At 41.8% G+C, this 26,502-nt stretch overlaps 1 protein-coding gene across 1 annotated transcript in view; it reads left to right on the forward strand.

The window, feature by feature from the left end:
* Positions 1–26,502, forward strand: part of ELL (elongation factor for RNA polymerase II) — a 55,745-nt gene that overhangs the window by 3,076 nt on the left and 26,167 nt on the right. The window contains exon 2 of the mRNA XM_034437638.3: positions 25,322–25,369. Within this exon, the coding sequence (XP_034293529.1) occupies positions 25,322–25,369 (48 nt within the window). The remainder of the gene's footprint in view (positions 1–25,321; positions 25,370–26,502) is intronic.

Here is a 26,502-nt window from a genome sequence, read left to right on the forward strand (position 1 = left end):
GGGGACTGCCAAATGCTGTACTTTGGAAGCTCTCCTTTGGAGGGGGGTGTCGAAATACTCTTTGGTCGCCTAAATTGAACTCCTGGAAAGAGTTTAAGCAATATGGCTTTGAAGGAAAATATTGACTCCTTTTTAAAATAGTGATTTTTCAAAACAAATTGTGCTTCTTCTTTAAAATATAACAATTTTGTTTCCAGTTCTCCCCTCCATCCAAGTTGAACTGCAGTAGCCAAGAGGCAAACCTGTTTATCATTGGCAACCTCAGCTTCCAGTAAAGGCAGTTTGGGATTGTGTCATTCTCTATTTTTAATGTGGGATGTTGGTTTACCCGGTGGGCCTCAGGCGAGCTAAGAAGAGGGCTCCTGCTAATTACTAGCTGAATACTGATCACCTTAGCATGGATTTCTTTCTGCAATTGCTTCCAAGGACATATTCATCCGTTGCAAAAAAAAAGTTGGAGCGAGAATGATATGAAACAGAGGAAGTGCTTGAGGCTTTTCTCCAAAAAAGGACTTTCTCACTTGTGAGATTTTTTTTCAGATACAATTGTGTAATTTGGGTGAGCATACAGAATAGGCAGATTATATACATTTCCTGAAGAAGACGGGAAGAAGGGTGGTCTTTCAATATCATCATCCTCAAATTACGGCAATAAATTACAGCTGTGGGATTTCATGGCATTAATCATCCTTTCTTGGGCTGTAATCTGAAATTATTGCATTATGCCATCGTTCCGATGATTACACAAAAATTAACCATATGAAACTTAGGTCCAGTCCTACCAGCAATGCATCCTTTCTAGAAAACTGGAGTTGGTCAAATCTGATTCTTGATTCCTCAATATAGAGTATTACATACTATCTGATAAAGCCTCTCTAGGTTTTCAAGTTGGGGCCTCTTCCAGGAATTAAACCAGTATCCTCTTATATGCAAAGCAGGTTCTTTATTATGAGCAGTGACTCTTCTCTGAATTGGCTTTTAGTTTAACCCTTTTAATTTAACTGTTCAGTGTAAACCTGAATGTATCTCTTGGCTGTGTTGTTCATTGTAACACTCCTGCAGATTTTAGGAAAAGAGGCCATTGATAGAGGTCCTTTCACAGCAAGAGTTTGGAATGGTGCATTCTGTTGATGCAGGCTAAATTTGACTGCATCTTTCTGTTGACCCAAACTGGACCTGGCTGCATATCATGTGCAAAATTGGTCACAGTAAATTTTTATTATTTGGCTCTGAAATCCCAGTTTAGATCCCCGCTTGATTTTGAAACACACTGGTTAAACTTCTTATGGCCTAACATTAGTTGACACATTGAATTCTCTGTTCATTCATCGAAGGTCCAGATAATTCCTTTGGCCTGTGTTTCCTGTGAGAGATAATAGGACGTTATGTATGAAAGAGAAAGAGCGTGTATATTCATGGAGTGTTTAGTGCTGGAAAGAGCATCAAAAATCATCCATCACTTCTATTAGGAAGCTGTTTCTAGCTTGTTTTTAAATTCAGGTTTCTGCAATAAGCATCATTAGATGATGTGGTTTAAATCCCCTTTCCACTCCAGCGATATGATATAGAGTTTTAAAATCTACTAATCTTGTTCAGTGTTTTTATCAACTCATAGTAACTGACAATTGGTGAGGGTGGTGGTCAGAGCAACCTGATAAAGATGGGTGATAGTCATAGCTATCCAGAACTTGTCACCATCTCTGCATTGCCACGTAAAGGGAATTTGACTGTTTGGCCCTGCTGTGTTAAAGAAATTATACTGTGTGTTTATGTGGGCTTGCTACACATTAATTCACACAGTATTACAAACATAATTTGCCATCAATCAGGATTAAGCACTCATTGTTTTTGTTCGAAGTACAAATGACACAACTGAGCAATTTAATATATTTGTGATTTGCAAATTGACTACAGATTCATAGTATAACGGCTTCTTCAAAATGGCAGTAAGTACATGGGCCTTTGTGGGGTCCCCCTTTCTAACTCCCCCTTTCTGGAGTCAGCGTGACGTGGTGAATGGGTGCAGGCTTGCAGTTTTCTGGTAAGAATAAATAGATGCTTTTTGAGGGCTGTCCGATGGATAGGATTAATCTTGAGCACCTTAGAAGTTTGATTCAGTGGCCAAAGATTTGAAAAATGTTATATGTATCTGTGCACTTTGTCCTTACAGAATGCTGAGGGTGGCACCTATGAATGTGAAACATCCTTTTGTCCAGCCCCACCCTATACTTAAGTCTTCTCTGACAGGTCTCTGTCCTGTTGAAAACCTTCTGGGGAAGGCAGTTCTGCCACACACACAGCAGCTGGGTGGATTTGTCTGTTTGCATTGAGGTGCCTCTCCCCCTCCTCTTGCTCACGCATATCAAGACCTGTGGTAATTGAATGTCGTCTGAAGTAGTTGTGACATCCTATGAGTAGTCAGATTGGCAAGGAAGTGCCTCTTTGGAGACGCACGTATTTAAGTGACTGGCAGTGATTCAAAGCAACACAGTAGTTAGGAAATCCTTGAGTCTGAATCTTGCTTCGAGAGGACAACTCAGGGGCAAAGCTGCTGTTTTGCATGAAGACAACAGGTTCGGTCCTCCGAATCTCAAAAACCCAGTTGATTGTCAAAGATCGTTCCTGCAAACTCAGGAGTGCTAATTCTAACCCTGAGCAGGTTAGACTACGGGCAATAGGCCAGGGCACACAGAGAAAGAAGGAGAAATGCAGATACGTGCGTGTTGTTGGCTAACGTGATGTCTCTTTGCTATGTGTTCGTATGTGTACGTACATACATACATACATACATATATACATACCTGGGGGGTTGTATATACATTTACGTAATGTGTGTATATACATTTACGTAGGTGGAACCTGGCTAGAGGGAAATACACATAAAACCTACGAAAAAGAAAGAAAAACAAATACACACACACACATATATATGTATGTGTGTGTATGTGTATAAATACACACACACACATATATATACACACACACACACACAAACACACACACCATACATACACACACCGGGGGGGAGGGCAAGTATCAGATCAGGTGTGGCCCAAAGTAATATTCTTTGCAAATTGTTGTAGGAGTTTTGTTTGTTTTTGTTTTTTTGTAAGGAAAAACATGTTGATTTGGGAACTTCCATGCTGAATGGAATTGATCATATCTGTCACCTGTACAATATGTAGAATTGTCTTAGTGTGGGGATAGATTATCTGTCCTTCTAGTAGCCCCATATTTTCTCTCTGTTTCAATGATTTTACAGGTTCTGAGATGGAGGAGGATCTATCCTTCCATTTGCTACCTCATCCTTTTAACCAGAGTGTTAGGCTAAGGACATTTTTCATTCAAAACAGCTACCTTGGATTATAAATCCTCTGTTAATTCTTACTTGTCTCTTTATTTCTAATCCTGTAGCATTATCTTGCAGATAAACCTCCCTATGTTATTAGTTTTCAAAATTGTATTTCCTGCCTGGTCATATGTATTACTTGTATCTGATTCACTGGCAGCTGAGAAATGATACAACTCTTTCCAGTTTTGCAGCATCTTCCCTTGTGTGCCCCCCCCCCCCGGCCTTCAGTCTTGGATACGCACTTGAGTGCAGACCTTGTCAAGAAATTTCTCAGACCAAAATTCAACTCCCTTTGAATCTGAATAACATGTTTATTAACACATATGTGTGTTCATCATTTTTAATACTGTTAGCCACCAATAATCATATATTTGAGAGAGGAAGACATAAAAATATAATGCAGATTGTCCTCACTTAGTAACAATCACTGAAGGGTGATTCATCAGCAGTTATGACACCGATGAAAAAATAACTTTGCAACAGATCTTCACTGTAAAGCAAAGGAAAGCTGAAGTAAGATCGTAATCATAATCACAGTTTCACTTAGCAAATTTTGCTTAAGTGTTTTGCTTAACGACCAAGTTGCCAGTCCCAATTGTGGTTGCTAAAAGAGGGCTACCGGTAAATAAATATGCGTAAAGTACCTTCCAGGGATGTTGTTACTTTAAAGGTAACATGGAACAAGTCAAGTTCCAGAGAGGTAGGTGTGTCAGTTCCCATAGACAGGCAGACATATTTAAGACACACGAGTTTTATGGATTTATATCATAATGCAGTGGCCACTGGGTCAGGAATGCTGCTTTCACAATAAAACTTATTAATCTTTAAGCTGCTGCAAAGTGTGGGTAGGCACAAAAAAAAAAAAAAAAAAAGAAAAGTCAGCAAGTAGGCGAAGTTAATGCTCCGTTTTCGGAACATTTGGTTGATTCCTATTTGTAAAATAGACCTGATAGTAAGACACACGACTACTCTGATTGTATCTTGTAGATTTGATCAGAACTTGCTGGTTTCTCAGCTTGTTTCTTTTTTCTTTTTTGGATGCACAGCAGGAAAAAATTGCCAATTTTTTTTCTGAAATGAGTGCAGTTGCTATGGGATCCAGCAGCAGATCTGAAGGTTGTTATGCAATCTCTTTCTTTGCTGCACACTTTGTTAGTAGTTTACTTTTCCCTGGGTGTGTGTGGAAGATAGTAACAAATGAGGTATTTGGAGCAGAGATAGTGGAGACCAATATTTACAAAACAATATGGAAATACAGATTTTAAAGAGTTGCTTGTGTTGTTTTCCTGGCTATTCTGTTACATCTGCCGCTTCTGTTGCAAGACAAAGCGATTGCCCTTCTTTGGCCGCCCTGTTGCTCTCTAAAGAATTAAAATGAGGGAAGGATCGAGTTTATAATAGGGCTAGGAATTCTGCATCCTGCATGGGACCAATTAAGAATCTCAAGGTTCATGGTATTTTATTTTATTTTTTTAACCTCTGGAATTATTTTGTGCAGTTGCACAACAGAATAGAGGAGGAACATACGTCAGTTAAGGACGGTAGGTGTCTCTTAATCCGTAGGAGTGGTTGACCAGCATATGCAGGTGGAAAATGCTAGAACGTTCTGTGCTGTTCTGGGAACCCTCTGAATCTCGCCAGCTGTACCGGACTATGCTACTCAAACAGGCAGTTTCACAAAGTTCGGCCCAGTCATTGGGGAATGGTGTTATGCTCAGGGAATGGATTTTTTTTTGTCTAGAAGCCCATAATATTTTAGGAAAACGTTTTTTGGACGATATTCCTAGAATCATCTGTAGCTGTCTTCTGCTAAGTTTGATAATGATGCAAGCATAAGTTTCTCACGCAGAGGGGTCATTTCCGGATGTAATTGGGAAACTTTCTATAAACACTCACCGCCCCCTTATTTCCGTAATCTGTATAATCTTTGCCTGAAACGTGGAACTCTCCCACTTACGTACAGGCAGAAATTTGGTCCTTTGGAGCTGACGGCAGTTGAACCTGATGTTATCAGCTGTTAATTGTTCTCATATTTATCTTTTTTTAAATCATTTTGTAAGATGCCAGACTCGCTTCAGTAGTGAGAATGGTTTCATATAAGTTTAATAATTAATAAATAAATCTGGCGTTACCAAGGTAGGTGACCTCCTCCCACCCACCCCCCCAAAAAAATCTGAGGAATGGACCTGGCCTATGAGCAGTATAGTACATGCTTTTTGGTCATATTGATTATTTCACCTTTGCTCGGTCGTCAACTCAAGATTTAGAGCCGTGTATGGCTCTCAGGTTTAGCATCTCTGCAGTGTTATTGTTTAGTTTGACTGGCAGAGGTTCTCCAAGGTCTTGGCCATAGAGGCTTCCTCAGTCCGGTTACTTGATAATGTTTTTAAATGCAGTTGTCAGGATTGAATATGAGATCTTTTGCAGGCAAAATGGGATCCTGCCACAATGCTCTCTTCCTCTAGGACAGGGGTGTCAAACTCAAGGCCCTTAAATCTGTGCTTAAAGCTGGCGCATGGGGCTGGCCTGGAAATAGCAAAAGACTGGCCAGCGGTGCCTCTGCAAGTGAAAACGGGGCATGGGGGGGTCCATGCTCAGCCCCCCTGCATCCAGTTTTCGGCCTGGATATCCTCCTGCAGCACTCTGCCTGCCAAAACGGGGTATGGGGGGGAGGCACATGGGAACCCTGTGTCCCATTTTCAGCCTGGATGGCCTCCTGCAGCAACCTGCTGGCCAAAACGTCACTCTGCCGGGCGGCCCGCACCCCATTTTGGCCGGCAGAGTGCTGCAGGTGGTGTCTGTCCTGTCTCCTACCCCCGTCCTCCGGCCCACAGAGGAGAACTACAATGCTGATCCGGCCCTCAAAGAAATCCAGTTTGACACCCCTGCTCTAGGAATTCTTGAAGGAGGCAGACTATATATATATACAAGGCCAGCAAGGGTTGAACCATGGACTAAAAGACCTCTGAAGTTCCTTCCAGCTCTATTCTGACTTCTGACATCTAACTCAAGCAGATCTTCACCATTGCCTCTTGCTCTCTATCCCAGATGCTGGTAGCTCATCACCACATACATACCTGTGGACAGGTCAACTTTCAGATTGGCCCAGTTAGATGAATACAGCTAGTCCTCAACTTACAGCCATTCATTTAGCGATCGTTCGAGGTTACAACAGCACTGAAAAAAGTGAAAGCTGGTCCTCCCACTTACGACCGTTGCAGCTTCCTCATGGTCAGGTGATTAAAATTCAGGCACTTGACAGCATATGTTTATGACAGTTGCGGCATCCTGGGGTCATGTGATCCCGATTTGCGACCTTCCCAGCCAGCTTTCAACAAGCGAAGACAGTGGAGGAAGCAGGATTCACTTAATGACTGCATTATTCACTTACCAAATGCACTGATTTGTTTAAAAACCAGGGCAAAAAAAAGTCATAAAACCCTAAAACTCACTTAACAACTGCCTTGCTTAAAGAATTCTGGTCCCAGTTGTGGCTGTAAATCAAGGGGTTTTTTTGTTTGTTTGTTTTTTTAAATTTTATTTATATGCCGTCCTTCTCCGGAGACTCAGGGCGGCTTACAATGCGTTAAGCAATAGCCTTCATACTTTTGTATATTTTATACAAAGTCATCTTATTGCCCCCACAAACTGGGTCCTCATTTCACCTACCTTAGAAAGGACGGAAGGCTGAGTCAACCTTGAGCCTTGGAGAGATTCGAACTTACAGTAATTGCAGGCAGCTGGTGTTAATCACAGTGCTTTCAGTCTGCAGAGCCAAGGTTGTAAGCCTGTATTCATTTTCAGCACGAATTGGAGAGTTTTTAGTTTACTCTGCCATCTTTACCCTAATCAACAAAATGGCTTCCTCCTGTGACAGCTCCCAAGCGAAGCAAACATTTCCAACGGTCTTGTCCAGTTGGGTGAGATTCCAGGGGCAAAGCAGTTTTCACTTCCAAACTAAATGCAGCAAAGGATGTGGCCACTGCCTTTGGATTACAGCGGCATACTTCTCAAAACAGGGCAGTCTGAAAAGCTTCCCTAGGAGTCCAGCCACATTCTACGTTGGTGGGTTATGTAATGGTAAAAAAAAAAATAAAAAAATAGATATATTCAGACTTAACTCTAAGCTTGAACAATATGAATCGAGTATAAATAATATAAATTTAAATCATGCATTGCAGTTGATATAAATAAGCTATGAATAAGCTGCCTTTTGTAGCTGGGAGCATTTTAAGAATTTGGAGAGTATGTGCATGGCAGACATTTTTCCTGAAGAGATTTGGGTGGCTACAAAATATCTATCCAAATGGAGATTGGTCAATCTCAAAATATTAATTTATAGGTAGTCCTCAACTTACAACCACAATTGAGCCCAAAATTTATGTTGCTAAGTGAAACACGTTAAGTGAGTTTTGCCTCATTTTACAACTTTTCCTGCCACCGTTCTTAAGTGAATCTTTGCAGTTGTTAAGTTAGTAACCTGGCTGTTAAGTGAATTTATTTATTGGTTCCATTTATATGCCGCCCTTCTCCAGAGACTCAGGGCGGCTTACAATGCGTTAAGTAATAGCCTTCATACTTTTGTATATACCTGCTTAGTAGGGCTTTTGCCCCCAAGCGGTGTTCTTTTTTATACAAAGTCAGCTTATTGCCCCCACAATCCAGGTCCTCATTTTACCTACCTCGGAAGGATGGAAGGCTGAGTCAACCTTGAGCCTGGTAAGATTTGAACTCGCAGTAATTGCAGGCAGCTAAGTGCTACTTAACAGCACTGTAGTCCGCTGCACCACCAAGGCTCCTTATCTGGTTTCCCCCATTGACTTTGCTTTTCAGAAGGTTGCAGAGACTGATTACATGACTCCAGGGCACTGCAACCGTCATAAATGTGAGTCAGTTGTCAAGCATCCGAATATAAATCACATGGCCATGAGGATGCTGAAACGGTCGTAAGTGTGAAAAATGGTCATGGCTCACTTTTTTCAGTGCCATTGTAACTTCAAACAGTCACTCAGTGCCAAACAAATATGGGAGGAGCCGTCTCCGTCCGTCCGTCCCCGCCGGTCCTGCGTTCCTTGGCTATACCTTTTTTTTCTCTTTCTGATATCTCTTTTAACAAAGGTCTATACAGATCTTTTGCAGTGGGACTTTTTGCCTGAGGCCTGAAATTAGGAAACCCTAAGCTGCCTGCTTCTGAACTAACCTTGTATACCAAGCCTATTTACAGCTGCAACCTGGCTTAACGTTGCACGTACTGCATATACTTCTAACCAGTCATAAACAGTATCTTATTAATTGGATTTGTATTCTACCTTTATTATTTTATAAGTAACTCAAGGCAGTAAACATATGTCGTACTCCTCCTCCTTCCTCCTGTTTTCCCCACAGCAACAACCCTATGAGATGGGTTAGTTAAACTGTGTGAGAGTGAGTGGCCCAACCAAAGTCACCCAGCCAGCTTTCATGCCTAAGGCAGGACTAGAACTCACAATCGCCTGGTCTCTAGCCTGAAGCCTTAACAACCACTAGATTGGGTGTCGGCAACCTGTGGCTCCGGAGCCGCATGTGGCTCTTTGGGCCGACTGCTGTGGCTCCCTGTGATTCCACCACTGGCTGGCTATGCCCATCGCCCTCCCCTCCCAGTCATTCCTCGCCTGGCCTGAGAAGGTAAGGGCGATGGCAGGGGATGGAGAAGCAGCCGGGGCAGAGACAGAGAGATACAGAGAAAGGGGGAGAGAGAGACATAGAGAGATACAGAGAGGAGGGTGGGGAGAGAGAAATATCAAAAGGGTTTTGTGGTTCCCAGTGTTTTTTAACAACCAGTTCTCTGCCCTAATGACTGGCTGGGTAGGCGTGGCTGGGGGGGGGTGTCATGTGACTGGTTGAAATGAGTGACATTGAGTTGGCCACGCCTACCCAGGTTTTGTGGCTCCCGGTGTTTTCTTTTCTGTGGGAAATGGGTCCAAAGTGTTTAAGGTTGCAGACCCCTGCACTAGATGAAACTGGCTCTTTGATCAGCATTCCTAAACAAAGGAATCTTGAAAACCCTTACATGGGAATATCTCATTTGGAAGAGTTATGCAACTGTGGAGCTGCTCCTAAGAAGGCCCTGACATTTGTCAAGCAACATGATTGCTTTTATTGGCATGCCCACAAGACGGGTTTGAAGGCTGATCTAAAAGTGCAGGCAGAATAACGTGGCCCCAAACAATACGCAATTTTACAGGTTAATACAACAGGCTAAATTGGACACATAGGAACATTGGCAACCGGTGCAATTGAAACAGAATTTCTGTCCCAACTGTGATCTTACCTTACTAATATATAAGTAAGTTGCATTTTATATCAGTTTGAAATTTCTGATCATCCGCAAGTATGGCTTCCCATCAGGATTGCTATGTACAGTTGGTGGCAGGATGCTGGACTAAGGAAATTGGAAATTTGCCGTGAACCATCAGAACTCATCTTCTTTGCCTTGGTTACACTTTTGTAATGATTTTATTTAATCATAACCACAGCTGCTGTGATAATGGAGAACAAAGTCTCTGTATTAAGTGATGCTTTTGTCTTTACACTAGTTGTGAGGGAAACAGAAAGTCTTATCGCATCCTTGTAGCACCTCCTAAAGGTATTTGTTTGACCATTCTTGGTCACAGGTCATTTGAGTTTCACAGAACATTGCTCTGGTCTTTCGGGCTCTTATTTTCTTCTCTTGGGTCTCTGTGACCTCATTTCTGAAAAGTGCAGGAGGGGAAGCAGCTATCAAAGCAGCATATTTCTCCTGTTCAGCTTGGTAGTGCGCAACACATAAAGAACTATATGTATGCCTATGAAATGCACTCAGCCTGTTTGTAACGTCATTTTCTTAAAGTAGCACTAGAGAGTGAGTTGTTACAAGCCAGCCCCAACTTTTCACAAATTTCCTTGTATATAGGATGGTGTAGGGCCATGATGGCGAACCTATGGCATGCGTGCCACAGGTGGCACACGGAGCCATATCGGTGGGCACGCGAGCCATTGCCCTAGTTCAGCTCTGGCACGCATGTGCACGCCAGCCAGCTGATTTTCGGGCCTTCTGTGCCCACCAGAAATTGGGAAACAGGCTGTTTCCAGCCTCTGGAGGGCCTCCAGGGGAGGGAAGCCCCGTTTTTCGCTCTCCCTAGGCTCCAGAGGCTTTCTAGGTCCCACCGGAAGTCAGCAATCAGTCTGTTTCTGGCCTCCTGAGGGCCTCCAGGTGGGTGGGGATTTTCGCCCTCCCTAGGCTCCAATAAAGCCTCTGGAGCCTGGGGAGGGCAAAAAATGGGCCTACCGGGCCCACTGGGCCATCACGTGCCAAAAGCAGGGGGAGCTCAGTGGGGTCGCATGGGCATGCACAGGGGGGTGGGGTGCATTGAATTATGGGTGTGGGCACACGTGTGATACCCCCGCACTCCCCCCCACTTTTGGCACGCGACAGCAAAAAGGTTAGCCATCACTGGTGTAGGTCTCCTGCTTGATCAGGGGGTTGGACTAGAAGACCTCCAAGGTCCCTTCCCACTCGGTTATTCTGTTATAAATTAAGATATGGGATTATATTATAAATATAAATTTACCGTTTCCCAGAAAATAAGACCTAACCAGAAAATAAGACCTATCATGATTTTTCAGAATGCTCGTAATATAAGCCCTACCCAAAAAATAAGCCCCAGTTAAGATCGTCAGCCAGATGGATGCATTTTAGTCAGGGTGGATTTGATTTAAATCGAGTTGATTTAAATCACAATTTAAATCATGATTTAAATCACTAGTAAAAAGGCTTGATTTAAATCAACTCGATTTCAATCATAATTTTTAAAGAGCAACTGTCATCTCTGCTAGTCCTTTGACCCACTGTTGACTCACCGATAGTCCCAGCGTTGCAGAATATACAGCCTCATGCTACATAACTAAGTTCCATTTCATGCTGAATAAACTAAATTACTTATGTATCTTAAATAGAAAACTATCTAATGATAGATTTTTACCCCAAAAGTTTTTTATTAAAATAAATTCGATAAAAATCAAAAAAATCCGATTTAAATCAAAAAAATCGGATTTTTTTTATTTTTTTTTTAAAAAAATCATTGATTTTTATCCACCCTGATTTTAGTACTGTATTTCCCTGAAAATAAGACCTAACTGGAAAATAAGACGTAATGCGTCTTTTGGAGCAAAAAATTAATATACGACCCAGTCTTATTTTTGGGGAAACATGGGTAGTGTTATATTTTCCCCAGTGTATTAGCTTGCAACTCAGGGCACTTTTTGCACATGGAATGTATGTGCTTATTGCACACCTTTAAGTCAGTTTTTGACTTCTGGGGAATGCACGGACTAATCCCTGCTGTTTTCTTGGCAAGGTTTTTCAGGAGTGGCTTGCCACTGTCTCCTTCCTATGAGTAGAGTGTCATCATCTAAGCCCCCGCTAACAGTCCTGGAATGGCATGACCCGGTTGCAGGGTCACTACCCAAGCAGAAGTTGGCACTTGCCTGCACTGATAGTGGAAGTTTCCATCTCCCTTGAGGCCCAATTTTGCAGGGGTATCTGGTTCCCCTACTTTTAAGAAGATATTTGCAGCTGTATGGGGTGATAATTTCCTCTTCTAATTTTTTTTAAAAAATGGTTTTTAGTGTTTTAGGGTATTAAATTCTGGGAAGTTACAGCATTTAATCTAAAAGAAATGAAGATTCTGAGGTTCTTTTCAGAACCGATAAAACATTTGAGTGGGAGCTGTTTGTGTGTAAAGTAGCATTCTCCAACTTCGTACTTTCCAAATGTGTTAGACTACAGCTCCAATAAACCACCATGTTCTTTAAGAAGGATAAACATTTAGCCTAACGCATCTGGAAGGAACCAACTCGGGACAAATATTGTAAGCCATTTCTGTTCCTCTTCCGGTAGGTATGTTTTTCTTGCTTTCTTTCTTAAGCAGTGAGTTGTAACCAAATATGTAATCCTGCTACAACAAACCAGCTGAACCAAAACTGGGACAGGGAGCTTGTAATAACAAAGAGTAAAAAATAAATTAAGCAAGGAAGTGGGTTTTGGCTTTCAAGCTCCTGGAGAAAGAAGATGAGATCAATGCAGCATTTTCAGAGGAAGGTTGGGGGGTTCGGGTTTTTTTTTGTTTTTTGGCCTGGGCTTTAAAACAAATTCAGGGCCCTAACAGCCAGTACAATTATATACTCATTGGGTCTGGAGAACACTGACTTCCCTTTTTGCAGTAGCGAACCAAGTTTGATGGCTTTGCTTTGGCCCTTTCACCTTTGAAATGGGGGGATATGATAGGCTGCCTGACAGAAAGATTTCTGGGGAAGGGTTGGAGCGAGTAGCAGCTGCTTGTGGAAACGAGAAGGCCCAGTATGTAGAAGGCAAAATCGACTGAGACTGTAGGAAAACAACCAACGGCAGGGAAGCATTACATAAACATAAGAAATCCAATTCCATGGCTTTTGTTATCTTAGCCAGCATCCTGTTTCTCACTGTAATTCAACCAGAGGCTTCCAGGAACCACAGGCAAAAGGAAGGCATGAGCGTAATTTGCCTCTCTGATTGCTGTTTTTCTACAGAAGTTCATATTCTCTAATTCTGGAAACAGTGTATGGCAACTGAGACAGTTTGCCAGCCACAACTGAAAACGTAAACAACTCAGAAATATCCAGGGCATGTATATTTCCGCATATTATATAATATATTATGTATATTTCTGCATCTCTCTAAGTCGTAATTATAGGACTCAAATGGATTTTGTTCTCCTGGAAATGAACACTATTAAAGAACAATGCACTTTTTAAATGAATTAGAGTAACTGAAATTCTCCAGGTAAATCAGAAATTTTTTTAAAAAAATATCTTGAGTCGCTCATAGTGAATGCTGTTATTTGTGTGGATATTGGATGGAAGATACCGTGTTTCCCCCAAAATAAGACCCTGTCTTATATTTTTCTGAAGCCTGAAATAAGCACTTGGCCTTATTGCCATGTGCTCAAAAGCCCAATTGGGCTTATTATCAGGGGATGTCTTATTTTGGGGGAAAGAGGGTATATGTGACTGAGGGCAGAATGTATGTGCTTAAGGTCACTCAGAGGAGAATTCCAAAAGTTTATCACTTTAAACAAAGTCAATGTAATCATTAATTCCATCATAATGCAATTTTATATAGTTTTATTTCTAGCTAGGCCAACAAAAATCCAGGAACTTTTAATCAGTTACTTATTTTAGAAAAGTTAAGCCATTATGAAAGAATTTTAGCAATTGCTGAGTATCGAATGTAATGATATTCTTTTTTTTTTTTTTTTTTTTGGCTTCCCACATATGGGACTAAAATCAAATTGGTGGTAGATGCAGTGTTCATGAGTTCGTTGTTTTGATGATGGCCTGATACAGTATCAGATTGCTTAATCTGACTGTATGAAAACTGACTTTCACATTTCTTTAGAAGGCTTTTCCTTTTTTTTGAAGGGTAATGTTACTACTAGTAAATGAATTCTGTAGGCTTAAATCAAAAATTCGGCTCACAAAGTTCAATGAATCTTACCCCAAGTAAATATCTATAGGTTTCCTGTATTCCCCAATCCTAATTCAGTAAAGAATTAAATGTAGTTCATTGCTTGTACTTGCTTAATGGTATAAATCTATTGTGGACTAAAAACAAAAGTAAATAAGGAATTAAAGAGAACTTAAACCGGGGTGTCCAATCATGGCAACTTTAAAACCTGTGGACTTGAACTCCTGGGGAATTCTGGGAGTTGAAGCCCACAGGGTGGACCCCTGATTTAAATATTCTAAAGTTCACTGTCTGAGGACCACAGCCCTGCCATGCTACATGAGCTTCTAGTCCAATGACTAACGTCCTAAAATCAGAAACCCAATTTCCTTTAAGGGGAAAAATGTTTGCAACAATGGAATTTTTACAAGTCTTCCTTGACTCAGGTTTGACTCTTAGTGTCTGCCTGGAACTTCCTTAACTGTTTTCATGGCAACATATGGAAGTGGCTTGCCAGTTTAGTCTTAGCTCTGGATTTCATGTTGACTACTCATCCAAGTACTAGCCAGTCCAAATGTGTTTACCTTCTCCTAAATCAACTAGAGCTGACCATCTGCTGCCACCTGCGGTGATATTGCATGGAGGATGTTTTTTTTATTATTGTTAATTATGTGTCATCAAGTTGTTTTCAACTCCTAGTAGCCACATGACCATATAGATTGATTTTCTCTATGACCTTCTATCCCTAACCTGTTCTTTCACGTCTCCCAATAATGCTCACACTTACAACTAAATCCATCAATCTTGGTGCTGCTCATCCTCTTCTTTTCTTCCCTTCCACCTTTCCCAGCACTAGAACCTTCTCCAGAGAACTACTTCTTCACTTTAATGGTATCTGAAGAATGAACATTGGAGCCTGGTCATCTGTGACTCAAGTGAAAACTCTGGGTGGATTATTTCAATCATCCATTAGTTTGTTTACTTGACTGTCTGTGTTATTCTCAGAAATCTTCTCCAATACTCCAAGGCATCAGTGCTCTTTGTATCATTCTTTAAAGTCTAACTTTTCCTTCCAGAAAGTGTCAAAGGGAATATCTTCGCTTCCACAATTCTGATCTTTGTATTGTACAGGCAGAAATCCCTGGGAGCAGGCAATCTCAAAGGATACCCCAAGAATTGTGAAGTGTTTAAAAAACAATCAGAACCAGTGTGGTAATCTCTGAAACTCTTAAAGCAATAGAAATATATACGAAAACCACCCAGCAGTATAATTGCTCTGAGCCACTGTGTTCTGAATCAGCTGAAGCTTCCAGGGTAGCCTTCAAGGGAAGCACTATGTAGAGCATATTACAGTAGTCCACATGAGATATCGGTGTATAAATGATGGTGAGCATTTTCTTTGATTCAGGAAGGTTGTAACTGACCCAAAGAATGGATATATGCAAAGACCCTCTGGGCAGGAGCTATGAGTTTAGGTAGACTACCCTGAAATCAGAAGACTTCTTGTCCAAAACCACTGGGTCTTGTGGGAACTGAATGTAAGCCTGTTTGTCCTCATCCAGGCCCAACGGAGACTGGGCACTAGGATAACTGCATTTCCTGTCCAGCCTGAATAAACCTGTATCAAACAGCTGCAGAGCTTGCTTGTTTCTGTGTTCGCAAGGCCTGGGGATTTGGATAAGTGAGAGCCTGCTGTTGAGATGTAATGCAGAACACAAGAGTGCCTACTGGTGACTCCATGGTGGTAGATATCTTCACCCAGTGGCTCTATGAAGGAGAGAAGCAGAAGTGACTAGCTTGAAGGCATCTCATGGTAGAAGGCCCTCTGGCCTAATTACTCACTCCCTACTACCATTGACAGGGCCTGCTCACTCAGAAGGAAAAACCACCTCTGAATCCAACCCTCACAGGCCATTGACAAGGATTAGAGACTTCTATCACATGAAGCCTGAAAAGGACAGCCACACTTCCCCTATCCTAGTCCCAACCCAGGTCATCCAAAAGTCAGTCAAATGTGGACTCAGCCTTATATCTGGAAGGGTCATCCAGATAATCAGGTTCTTCCAGGGTTCTCTGCGGTTACAGATCCACCTCTATTTCAACAACTTTCCCCAAAAAGAAAAGACTGGAGACTGTTTAAGAGATTGAGAGATAGCTTTTTTGATTGAAGGGCATCTCTCTATCTTTTTCAAGGCAAGCAGGAACATTCTTCATACTCAATAAGTATTCTTCCCTACGCAAGCTCAACTTTTGGTTTGCTCACCAGTTGGAAAGGACAGGAATCCTCCTGGACTGACATCCCACAATTGTCAGTTTCTTCAAGAGCCTTCAAGAGGCTCGGACTCATCCCAGATAACCTGGGTTATGTCTTTTAGTTCACAATTGATCTGGTTGTGAGTTTTCTACTATTTGTAATAAGACTATCTTATCAAGCAACTGTGTCCTGTAATCTCTGGTTGCTAAGCTTTCAAGTTCAGATAACGGTGCTGCTAGCTGTGAATTTGGGAGGACGTAATTTGAATTTGGGAGGATGTAAAAAAAAACCCCAAGGGACATGGTGGCTCAGTGGCTAAGACACTGAGCTTATCGATCGAAAGGTTGGCAGTTCAGTGGTTCGAATCCCTAGTGCTGTGTAACGGGGTGAGCTCCCGTTACTTGTCCCAGCTAGCAGTTTGAAACCACGTAAAAAATGCAAGTAGAAAAATAGGGACCACCTTTGGTGGGAAGGTAACAGCATTCCGTGCGCATTTGGCGTTTGGTCATTCCGGCCACATGACCACGGAGGCGGCTTCAGACAGCGCTGGCTCTTCAGCTTTGAAACAGTGATAAGCACCGCCCCCTAGAGTCGGGAACGACTAGCACATATGTGCGAGGGGAACCTTTACATTTTTAATTGCAATAGTTTTATAGCATAGTTACGTGGTTATTCTTTGATTCTGTTATAGGCTACATTGATTGGTATCAGCCTGGAGGAAATCTATGTTGGCCTAACCATTGATACTCAAGTTGTTTGTTGCCTCGTTTTCCCTGCCCCCAGTCAATTGCCATTTTCAAGTTGGACCCCTGGTTTTGACTCTAGCAATGCCACTGTTTGCAGTGTAAATCCTATGCAAATTACGTCCAGGTTGGTGTGCTTAGGATTTCAGAATTGCTCATTGAGTAGCTGCACACAGAGACAAATAAAAACATAGCCACCCATCAGATCACACAGCGAAGTCTAGACAGTGCTTGGTCATAGAGTCCCAGGTCTGTCTTTGTCCTTGTTTTTAAACGCCGCTTTGTTGAGGAACAGCTTTTAATCTGAGGAGCCGTGCCGTTAAAACAAACAGTTGCTATTGCAGGAGCTTCGTGTTGTGGTTAACTGGTGGTGTGCAATACTTTTGGAGTTCGAAATGTTTCATGCTTGAACCAATCTCACTCACGTTAGGAATAGTTATTTCGGCCTGATCAAATTTCACTGTTGTTCCAAACATTCTGATTTCTGATTTTAAAATAAGACCTGGAGCACTTTTGCTAAGGTAGGAACAACCTTTTTTTGAAGTCTGTAAGACTGAAAACATTTCTGGGATGCCTGACCCTTCCAATATGATCATAGCAGACTGTTTTAAATCCAGACTAGAGTGTTTCAGGTTCAAAGCATTTCAAGTATGGAACATTTTGCGTACCCTAAGCTACCGATGTTTACACACGAGCCTGCAATAATGCTCTAGGTCTTGCTTCTTTGGCACCAGGTTTTCTCCTTGCCGCCAGTTTGGCTTTGTCTGAATTTTGGGAAAAAAAGTATCATAGATTGTATGTTTGGGACAAGAAATAATCCTTCTGTCTGTTTTGCAAGCCCTAAGTTTGCAAAATGCTAACTTGCTTGAGTTGTAATGTGCAATTTTGCTAACCTGCTTCTGCATTTCTTTTGCTGCGCAACCAAAATGATTTCAAAACGCATCGAAGAGTTTAATCCTCCAGAATTATTACTTTCTGTCTTGCCAATTCCTAGGGGCCAGTTTTAGGCTTTCTTTGTGGAGCATGTATGCATGGTTAGACCTGAATGAGAAAGTCAATGTAAGCAACACGTAGTTCAAAAGTGTACCAGCTCATAACCAAATAATCTGATAAGTAAAAAAAAAACAAAACAAAAAAACACCAACCTCCCTTTTCCCATTTAGAAATGCTTTCTTTTCTGGAAACCTTAATCTTATCACAGATGATGACTCAACCTGTAAACGTGAACTAGAATTGTGGATAAGCTGTAAATAATATATTGCCATTTCTGCAAATTCATTGTAAGTCTTAAATCAGGGATGAGGAACCCTGTAGAGTAGAGTAGAGAGGAAGGGAGAAGAGAGGAGAAAGAAGAAAGGGAAAAGGGAGGGGAAAGAGGAGCAGAGGAGAAGGTTAGAAGGGGGGAAGAAGAGAGGAGTGGGGGAAGAGAAGGGGAAGTAGGAAAGAGAAGGAGAGGAAGAACGAAGGAAGTAGGAGGAGAAAACAGGAAGGAAGAGAAGGGGAGGAGAAGAAGAAAGGTTGGAGTAAAGGCAGGAGCTGGGGCAAGGAACGGGAATTCAGTCCATTGCATGGGGCTTGAGTCTTGAACCCAGGCTGCTCTTTAAACACTCAGAATTGTGCCTCCCTCTTAACGTGAGATAAGCAATAAGAAATGTCAGTTTTGAGAAGCAGATTACTTCAGAATTCCAGGAGAAACAGAAGTACATAGTGAAAGCCGGCCAAAAATGCTGAAAGTTGGTCACATGATCATGGGATGCTGCAAATGGCCAGTTGCCAAGTGCCCTGAATGGAACACGTGACTGACTGCATGTACAGCTGTGGGTACAGCTGTTGGAACTTTGAAAATGAGTTGTGAGTAGCTCTGGGGAGGTACATTGTAACTTTGAGCGGTCGCTAAGCGATCAGTCATCAAGCACAAGGACTACTTGTATATCAACGTGTGTGCCCAAGTTGTAGTCCCAAATGTCTCCTGGGCGTTAGGTTAGCAAAGCTATTTTATTAGTTCAGAACACAGTTCTACTGGATCCAGATCCCACTTTTCCAATTTCTAGCAAGAAATGCTCATTGGGGAAAACGAACTTGCTTAACCACCGTGGATTTGCTTAACAATCACCTCCAAAAAAGATTGTAAAAAATGCTATGTAGCCACCATTTAACAACCTCCATGACTTCTGGCTATAATTCTGGGCTCAATTACAGTTGTAAGTCAATGACTACCTCTGTGTGTATGTACTGTATTTTTTGGAGTATAAAACACCTTTTTCCCCCAAAAAAGAGGGTGAAAATCTGGGTGCGTCATACTCCGAATGAGTATCTGAGGTTTCAGAGGCTGAAAAAAGCATCAGAAACGAAGCTTCAGAAAAGAAGCCCCCAAACAGAGCTTCAGAGCCTTTTTTTTCTGAAGCTCTGTTTCGGAGGCTTTCAGAGGCAAGAAAAAAAGCGAAAAAAAGCAAGGCACAGAGCTCACAACCAAGGAACCTGTTGCTAAAATTCACCTCTGGGTGAATTGGAGGTATTTCAGGAGCAGATCCACCTGCCAATCAGCTTTTTCCTTATTTTCTTCCCCTAAGGTGTGTCTTATACTCCGAAAAATACGGTATGTCGATCAGATGCAAAGCCTGAGGAAATTGGAGAGAGGGATTGCATGAATTGTAACAAAAACCAATCCTGAATTGTCCAATATTTTAATCAATGATGTAGATGAAGTGCTGGAAGGAATGTTTGTTTGAATTTTCAGATAAAATAAAATTTGATGGGATAGCTAAAATCCTAGTGAGTAGAAATACTATTCTAGACTACCTTGATAAATTAGAAATAGCCTGAATATAATAGAATGAGATTTAAGAAATTCACAGAATACTTGTTTAGGAAACAAAAATTAAATGGGGAATATTTGGGTTGGTAATAGTGCTTATGGAAGAAAAAACTTGGACCAGTATTTCATTGCAAATCCAGTGTAAGCCAACTACTGTTGCTTAAAAGAAGGCAAACGGATTTTTACTTACTTTTACTTTACTTTTTATTATGCTAATTCAGCTGTTGAAGCTGTTAAGCATAGGCAGATTGCAACTAGCTGAGTTGACGTATTGGAGAGCCAAAAATCCTAGCAGGTACAAGATAGGCAGGTACGCCCTGAGAATGAATCTTGTATCCTTGACCATATGCTCAGCCCAAAATGGATGATCAGCGTCAGAGTCAAGTTAAAGACCCATTCCTGTTTGTTCCCCCAAGTTTTCTGTTTCAAAATAAGTTTTATGATGTCACGACTGAGAAGTTTTTATTGCTGTTAGATTGTTGGAATCAGAAAGTTTTACTGATCTCTACTGCAGATAACATAGACTCTGTTCAAGGGTTACAGATAGGTTCTATTTAAAAATCAAAACAAACCTTTAGGACTGCTCTTGTTAAAAAGTGTAAAGAATAGATTCTCCTTATTTAAAACTCACATATCTTTATGCTACTTTATATCAGTTATGAAAAGGGGATGAAGAAGGCTGCCATTTTCTTCCCCTGTTGGCTTAATTCCCTGCTCATGAGTGAAGCATTCAGTGCAAGAAAGTCTATATATGTTCGTATTACACTCCTGCATGTGTAAGCAGATACCTTTTGGTGAGTTCCTCTAGATTGGCCCATCTGATCTATTCCCATTCTTAAATTAAGATTATCCAGGTATCCTACAAAAGCTGTCAGCTATTCCTATTTGCATGTAGTGGAAAATGCTGCATCTTGGCTAATTATCACTTCAGCAGTGTGATTGCTGTCTGCTGATGAGCAACCAGGGTGCCTATTAGTATGCTCTTGTCCTGCCATCTGACCTCACGCCTTCTCTCCTCTGGGTCCTTTCTCTGGCACGCCCAGGGAAGCCTGTTGGATATTTTGAATCTCTCTTGTTCCCCCAAAGAACCAAACAGTTTATTAACGCATGGAGGAAAAACCTGTGCCTTCACAGGCCATAATATCTCTGCAAATGGCTTCTCCTGGCTCTGCCTTATCATTCTTCATTAGTTGCATCTTGGCAGAGCCTGCGGAGGGGGAAAAAGAGGGAGAATTCTACCATGTTTCCCCCAAAATAAGACTGGATCCTATATTAATTTTTGCTCCAAAAGATGCATTAGGGCTTATTTTCTGATTAGATCTTATTTGGGGGGAAATATGGTACTAAATACATCCATCTGGCTGACAGTCTTAACTGGGGCTTATTTTGGGGGTAGGGTTTATAGTACGAGCATCCTGAAAAATCATGTTAGGACCTGTTGGGTCTTATTTTCGGGGAAACAGGGTATTTGTTTATTATTTAATGTATGATGAGAACATGACAGAAGAGAAGTAAACATATGTACACAATCCACGTAATTATGTACAAACTTCCATGGGGGTATAGAAGAGCCCTGGTGGCACAGTGGTCAGCGTGCAGTACTGCAGGCTAACTCACTGCTCACTCCAGGAGTTCGATTCTGAGCGGTTCAAAGTTGGCTCAGCCTTCCATCCTTCCGAGGTCGGTAAAATGAGGACCCAGATTGTTGGGGGCAAGAGACTGACTCTGTAAATCACTTAGAGAGGGCTGTAAAGCACTGTGAAGCAGCATATAAGTCTGCTATTGTTATAGCAGTGACCTCATACCTGGATGTCCAATTTAGCTATCTGTATATTCATACCCCCTTTTATATCTCACGTACTTCTCTGGATTCAAAGCAGGTTACAACTTAGCAAACATACATTTAGCAAATCTGCACAAGGTAATAGAAAAATTGCAAACTAACAAACTACAAATATTCTCTGCTATCAGTAACTACAAAATAAGTTAATTAGTGCCGACACTCAATGAAGTAGCCAACTCTTAAAAGTCTTCCTGAAAGTCAGGAGCTTCAGGACATTTTGTACTTGGAAAGCAAAGCATGGGGGCAGCCGGTGAGGGTACAACATACTGAGCCCCCCCTCCGTTCATTTCATACTGCGTGGGAATCCTCAGCAGATCCTTCTTGCAAGATCAGCCGAGACAGACCGATTCTTGTCAGGAGAGATAGTCTTGTAAGTAATGAAAGAGCTGGACCGTGTATCTTCAGAGGTATTAAGCAGTGTTCTGAATTGGACCAGGAAGCAAATTGGAAAATGGTCAGCATGATTCCTGTATAGCATCAGCAGTCCATATCTAAATCTGCTTCCCCAGTTAGCAGATGGACTGCTGCCCTTTGGACACTTGAAGCTTCAAGTTATCTTCAAAGAGAGCCTCGTATAAAGTGCACTGGAGGAAGAGGTCCCTAATCTGAAAGTTACTAGGCAACAGGGGGAAAAATGCTTGAGCATTTATATATGATTGCTAGCATACAGTGAGTGATAGGAAGCGCAGTGTTATTTCTATCCCACGTTCCTGGTGGTGTGGTGAAGGCCTTATGCGCTCCAGACCTGGATCAGGTGTTCTCCTGGGAGACATCAGCAAATGGAACAGGGCAGGCTGGACATTGAACAATAGATATATTTCAACTGGCTTCTAGATTTAAATTTAGAAGAGGTAACTAGCTTTTATTGTGCCGGGAAGGATGGACAGGGTTCTGTGATTTCTTTCTCTGGGAGAAAAGAGAGGCCTCTCTACTGATGGATTTTTTTTTCCTGCAGTTATGGAAATAATCACTATTACCTTGCAAGGACAGAACACTTGATGACTTAAGCCGCTATTCCTAGCAAGCCTGCCAGCTCCTTTCTTTTGCTGTGCTACAGCAGCATCTCAAGGGGGACCCATGAGCCTGCATAACCTGAGGAGCTCCTAATGAAGCCAGAGACTCTCGGCTCCCTCGAGGCTTGCTGAGCTGCTGGTAGATAGCAGGTCTGCTGTAGGTGGTGCTACATCGTGAATTTGATACTCCTTTCTGGTCTTAGTTTTAAAGTAGCCTCAAAAACACTGGTAGCCCTTGACTTAACGACTTGAGCCCAAAACTTCTGTTGTTAAGCGAGACAATAGTTAAAGTCAGCTTTGTCACATTTTGCAGCCTTTCTTGCTAACAGTTGTTAAATGAATGACTGCAGTTGTTAAGTAAGTAACACGGTTGTTAAGTGAATCTGGCTTCCTCATTGACTTTGCTTGTCAGGAGGTCGCAAAAGGTGACCACATGATCCCGGGTCACTGAAATTGTTATAAATACGAACCAGTTGCCAAGCAACCGAATTTTAATCACATGACCATTGGGATCATATAAATATGAAAAATGGTCATGAGTCACCTTTTTTCAATGCCGTTGTAATTTTGAATGGTCACTAAATGAATGGTTGTAAGTCAAGGACTATCTTTACTTTTGCCAAAGTTGCTAGTCAAGATTTTATTTTTACATAACTTTTTTTCTAATCTTTCTGCCTAATATCCCAGAACTGCTTCTTATTCAGATGATAGGGAGAAGCTGGATGTAGGAAGAAAAAAGTCCCTGGTCCTTGAAGGCTGAGTAGATCATAGAATAACAGAATTGGAAGGGACCTTGGAGGTCTTCTAGTCCAGCCCCCTGCTTAGGCAGGATACCCTACATTACTTCAGACAAATGGTTATCCAGTCTTAAAAACGTCCAGTGTTGGAGCATTTACAACTTCTGGAGGCAAGTTGTTCCATCGATTGATTGTTCCAACTGTCAGGAAATTTCTCCTTCGTTCTAGGTTGCTTCTCTCCTTGATTAGTTTCCATCCATTGCTTCTTGAGTAGAGTATTAGAGACACATCAAGGCTACAACTTTGGAAGTCTCTCCTTGAAGCCTTCCTAATAATTATTGTGACTTGGCACTGACAATAGTTGCAGATCCCCACTTATCCAAGTTGAGCTAGTACAGACAAGCTTGAAGGGGAAACAAAGACTGTGTGGGACGTGTGCTGAAAATTAAGCATCATTTTGGTTTGCTTCTATTCAATAAGAGCAAATGTATAGTTTTTAGTTATCAGAATGTATAAACGTGTGCTCTTCTGATTAGAGAGAAACCTTCAACTTACGAGATAAAGCAGAAATAAAAAGATAAAATCTATTCCTAAAACTAATGAGAAAACTGCTAAAAACTCTAAATAAACCTGTAACCTGTTGAATGAGTTCATATGCTGCCTTAAAGAGGTTTGCTTTGTCAGCTCTGAAAACATCAACAGTTGGCGGCCGAGGGAGGGGGGAACGACGCATCTCTCCTCAGGGGGGCAGACTGGTGCAGAGGGAGCAATACTGCTAAGAAAGTCAGTCTCTGAGTCTCGGTCTTCCTGATTTTTGCAAAGGTGGTTTTATGCAAAAGGATACAGAGCATCCTTTTCCTATTAGATCTTAAGGAGCAAAGCTAAATGTTGAAAATAATTAAATGGGGATGGCTGAGAATGATTTTTGGTGGCCAATGGGGGTAGGTTTATAGTGCAATGCAGTGGTGGGTTTCAAAAAATTTTTAGTACCGGTTCTGTGGATGTGGCTTGGTGGGCGTGGCAGAGGAAGGATACTGTAAAATCTCCATTCCCGCCCCACTCCGGGGGAAAGATACTGCAAAATCTCCAAGTCCCAGCTGATTCCTCCCGATCAGCTGGGACTTAGGAGGCAGAGAATAGATGGGGGCTCCGAACTACTCAAAATTTCTGCTACCGGTTCTCCAGAACTGGTCAGAACCTGCTGAAACCCACCTCTGGTGCAATGGGCAGCTTCTCTAATATAAATGTAAGTCTAGTGAATCAGGGCAGTCTCCATTTAGATCAGGGGTGTCAAACTCAATTTCATTGAGGGCCACATCAGGATTGTGTTTGACCGGGGGGGGGGCACCGGGGGGCATGGCCAGCTCAACATCACTCGTGTCAGGGGCGCCTGTGGTGGCCTGAGTGCTCTGCCACTGAGAACAGGCTCCCAAGCTCCTTTTTCGCCTGCAACTGCCTCTTACAACCCTCTGCCAGTGAAAACAGAGCTCGGGAAGGCCGCCCAGAGCCCTCGCGAGCTTCTGTTTCACTGGCAGAGACACCGCGGGCCAGTCCTTCACTGTTTCCAGGGCAGCCCTGCGGGCCAGATCTAAGCACCCCGCGGACCGGATCCAGCCCCCGGGCCTTGAGTTTGACACCCCTGATTTAGATCATTGTTTTTCATCCTTGGCAGCCTGAAAATATGTGGACTTCAATTCCCAGAATTCCCTAGCCAGCCAATCAGGTATTCCTGGAAAACATTGTGAAGAAAACGCATCCCTTTCCTATTGCTTTATTTTGGCAGTTGATGTTTCAGAATAAATCTCTTTGTACATGAAAGTTCCATTTGGTCTTTGTGGCTGATACATGAACCCATAACAATGACAAACAGAAGTCAGTTACATTTTTTAAAAAAATAAGAGATTTTTAAAGCTCTTAAAATTGATAGAATGAGTCTGGTTTTTTTTTTTTTTTTAATAGCTATCCAATCTATTATTCAGTCTGCTTTAGCTCAAAGGGAATAACATCACTGTTAATGCTTAGCAAGTCTTGTGACTCATCTATATTTTTCCCCTTTTGTATAGGATTCTGTGGGTTTGAAGCCATCAATCCAGTTTCAAGGAAGCCAAGGGGTAAGTTGAAGGATTGTGTTTGATGATTGAAATATCTACTGGATGTTTGAAAGCCCGTTTGTATTTTTCTTTTAAAATCCATGTGACTTCCACTACACAAGTTAAAACTGTTAAAATGTAATAAAAGACAGCAACACTAGACAAATATATCTGCACTATTTAAATAGTATGCATTAATAAACCATTTAAATCAGTGTTTCCCATTCTGGCAATCTTGTGATACAGGGACCTCAACTCCAAAACCTCTCAGCAATGGCTATAATGACCGGAACTTCTGAAGTTGAAGTCCACACATTGTAAAGCTACTTAGCTTGGGATACACTCATTTAAATAATTATAAAACTTTTTTTTTTTATGTTACAGTTCAAATATTAAAAGTTCCACTGATTATAAACGTGTATCACAGCGAACACTGATCCTTCCCAGATTTGTTTAGGATGGGCCCACCTCTAATCAGAAACAACACAGGGCTTGTGGCTGCTAAGTAACTTCAACAATTTAGATAGACAGTAAGTTAAATAGTTGCTCTAGCACAGGGGTCTCCAACCTTGGCAACTTTAAGCCTGGCGGACTTCAACTCCCAGAACTTCAACTCCCAGTTTGCTGGCTGGGGAATTCTGGGAGTTGAAGTCTGCCAGGCTTAAAGTTGCCAAGGTTGGAGACCCCTGCTCTAGCAGGCAAGCTGTCATGAAGCAGCCAGTTGAGGTTTTTTTTTTAAGATTGTAAGAGAGAATCTCAAAATATGACATAACTTTGCTTAGGTTTTCACAGTTAAACTGCTGAGTTTGGAGGTAATTAAATAGTATGTGAAAGGGACTTTCCTTCAACATCTCTTCCTACTGTAGTTACCTCCCTCTGCCTCACACATGGAGACTGTGAGGTGGCCAAAGAAGATGCTAATCTCTTACTTTGTGCATAAACAAGTTGTAAACTCTGAGTTTGCCCAGTAACATGTGGTTTCCTACTGCCTCTTCCAGTCACGATGAAGCATTCATTGTATATGTGTAAACCTGGCAGCCTTTGAGACGGTTGAGGTGTCCCCAACCCAGTAGAATTGTCAAAGATCCAAAATTGGGTGATCTGCCCTCCTCCTCCTTTGTGGCTCTCATTTAATCATTCAGTATGACCACTTA

The sequence above is a fragment of the Pantherophis guttatus genome, chromosome 1 (assembly GCF_059756535.1).
Source record: "Pantherophis guttatus breed Tessera chromosome 1, ASM5975653v1, whole genome shotgun sequence".
Classification (NCBI taxonomy): domain Eukaryota; kingdom Metazoa; phylum Chordata; class Lepidosauria; order Squamata; family Colubridae; genus Pantherophis; species Pantherophis guttatus.